Genomic DNA, 2,153 nt, shown 5'->3' with positions numbered 1-2,153 from the left:
GGTACCTCTTCTCAAGAATTTCATTTGAATAAAAAAATAAGATTAACACACTTTTAAGCAAGGAACAACCCAAAATAAAATATGCTTTAAAAAGTAGTACAAGCATACCAATTTATATTTATGTACAATGGAGATACTTGGATATTATTAAAATTTGAGTTAAGAGCCAATCTATTTAAGACATCTTGGTAAAGCTTATGACATTTAATATTATTGGAATGTTCTGTCCTCTATGGTCAGCAATCTGCCCTTCACTTTTTATTCCAAATGTAAATATCTACTGAAAGTCTACTATGTAGGCAAACGGTAGCTCTGTGGGGTTCACTTTCTGAAACCTTTCTCTATTACTATAATTCTAAATGAAAGGAAGTAGAGAATAGTGGTCAATGCCTCAAGATATAGGGTTCAAAATCTGGGATTCCCAGATCTAACCTGACTGAGCAGAGGAATATCCAGTGAGACCTTTATGGAAAATATAGACTTCTGGGCCCCATTCCTGCAGACCCTAATTCAGTTCATCTGGAATATAGCCCCCAAAATACTATTTTTTCACAAAACAACTGATCTAGGAAAATAAAAAGGGTTAGGAACCATTCATTGGTCTGTCCTAGGGCATTGGTCTCCAAAGTTGGAGGGACGCATCTGGGATAGGAAGACCAAGATAATTAACATGGGTATAGGAAGAATATATTACACATACAAATAGTACCATCTGATTTGTTTTTAGTTCAAAAATTGGGAAGATTTAGTTCTACTGATATTTCATATACTGACTGACACTGGCATCCTCAATGAGTCTGTATGTCATATTATAAACAAAGTATCCTAAGGCGAAGATTGAGGTTCCAAATGCAGGGCTGTTGATAGCAGCCACTCACTCATTCATTCATTCCCTTTCTGCTCCTTATTATAGTACCCAATGTTACCTAAATCACCCTTTACAAAATGGACACACGTCTTGAAAATATTCTGCAAAGAGACTGAAGCTAGCAGATAATATTTAAAATGCAAGCACAGAAAGCAATAAGAAAATGGAATAGTTGACATGCCTCTTACTCCTATCACAAGTTCATCATCAGCCAATTTGTGAGGGACAAAAAAAAATTTAATCAGATACCAAAAGAAATAAGTCAAAAGTATTTCAAATATCAAGAAGACTATTAGAAATATAGCCTTACAGCACCATTATTGATAATGAATCACTCCCTAAAAGCATATTTTCCTATAGACATTTGCAAATATATAGTGTGTCTGGATTCTTTTTTTTTTTTTTTTTTTTTTTTTTTTCTGATAGCAATGCCAAATGGAAAAGCTTGGGGAAGGCTGAATTCCGGGGTAAAGAAGTTATTGCTCATCTCTTTTCTACCTCCTGCAAAGACTGTGATCTCTCCTCATTTCTGTTCAGCTCTTCATAGGTTCCCTGCCTCTGTGTGCTCCAGAGCACAGTAGTAAACGGCAGCATCTGCCTCTTGCACCTGCAGGATGAGCAGTGATGAAGAGAATCGTTCATATGTCATGTTGTACCGTCCCTGCTGAGAAGGCCTTGAACCCTTAACAAGGAGTCTTGGAGCACATCCTGGGGAGTGAAGGTACCAGAAGAAGTTGTAAGCATTGGACACAGAGTGATTGCAGGAGATTTCCACCACAGCTCCCTCTGAAGATGCCACAGTAGAAGGCTGAAACACTTGGTCCCTGCTCTCTGCAACTGAAGGAAACAAAAAAAGGTTGTCACTTTTATGCTGCTATTTGGTTTGCTGATTGCCTTTTAAGTATAGTATTAATAAATCTGGGTTTTGTTTTTTAATTTTAAAATGAGTTCAAATTTTAAAACAATGGCATATGCTTTTCCAAGACCAGATGGTGCAGGAGTTTACTCACCCTTCCAGAGAGAGTTGAGGAGAAACCCCAGCCACACTGCTTCCAGAGTACTCAGCAAAGCCATGGCCAAAATACAGCTGGTCTCACCAGCACACAGATTGAAGGCTACCTGTCTTGCATTTTCTTCTTTGTGTCAGTGACATCATCAGACAGAATCTACAAACTTTAGAAGAGTGGCTACAGTTGTGAGGCTGCTTAATAATGACTTCAACCGTGTTTTGTTATGAGAAGTTAGTCATAAAAGGGAATGCACCCTTTCAGAGGCCACCATAGTT

General features: G+C 37.9%; 1 gene segment (V, D, J or C); it reads right to left on the bottom strand.

The window, feature by feature from the left end:
- Window positions 1–1,409: 1,409 nt before the first annotated feature.
- LOC103602244 lies at window positions 1,410–1,945 on the bottom strand. The segment is given in 2 exon segments: window positions 1,410–1,705; window positions 1,879–1,945. Coding segments are annotated over 2 exon segments (360 nt in total).
- Window positions 1,946–2,153: the final 208 nt, after the last annotated feature.

The sequence above is a fragment of the Galeopterus variegatus genome, unplaced genomic scaffold (genome assembly GCF_000696425.1).
Source record: "Galeopterus variegatus unplaced genomic scaffold, G_variegatus-3.0.2 Scaffold4068, whole genome shotgun sequence".
Classification (NCBI taxonomy): Eukaryota; Metazoa; Chordata; class Mammalia; order Dermoptera; family Cynocephalidae; genus Galeopterus; species Galeopterus variegatus.
The sequence above is the reverse complement of the archived record's forward strand: the minus strand, read 5'-3'. Positions and strand labels throughout refer to the sequence as shown.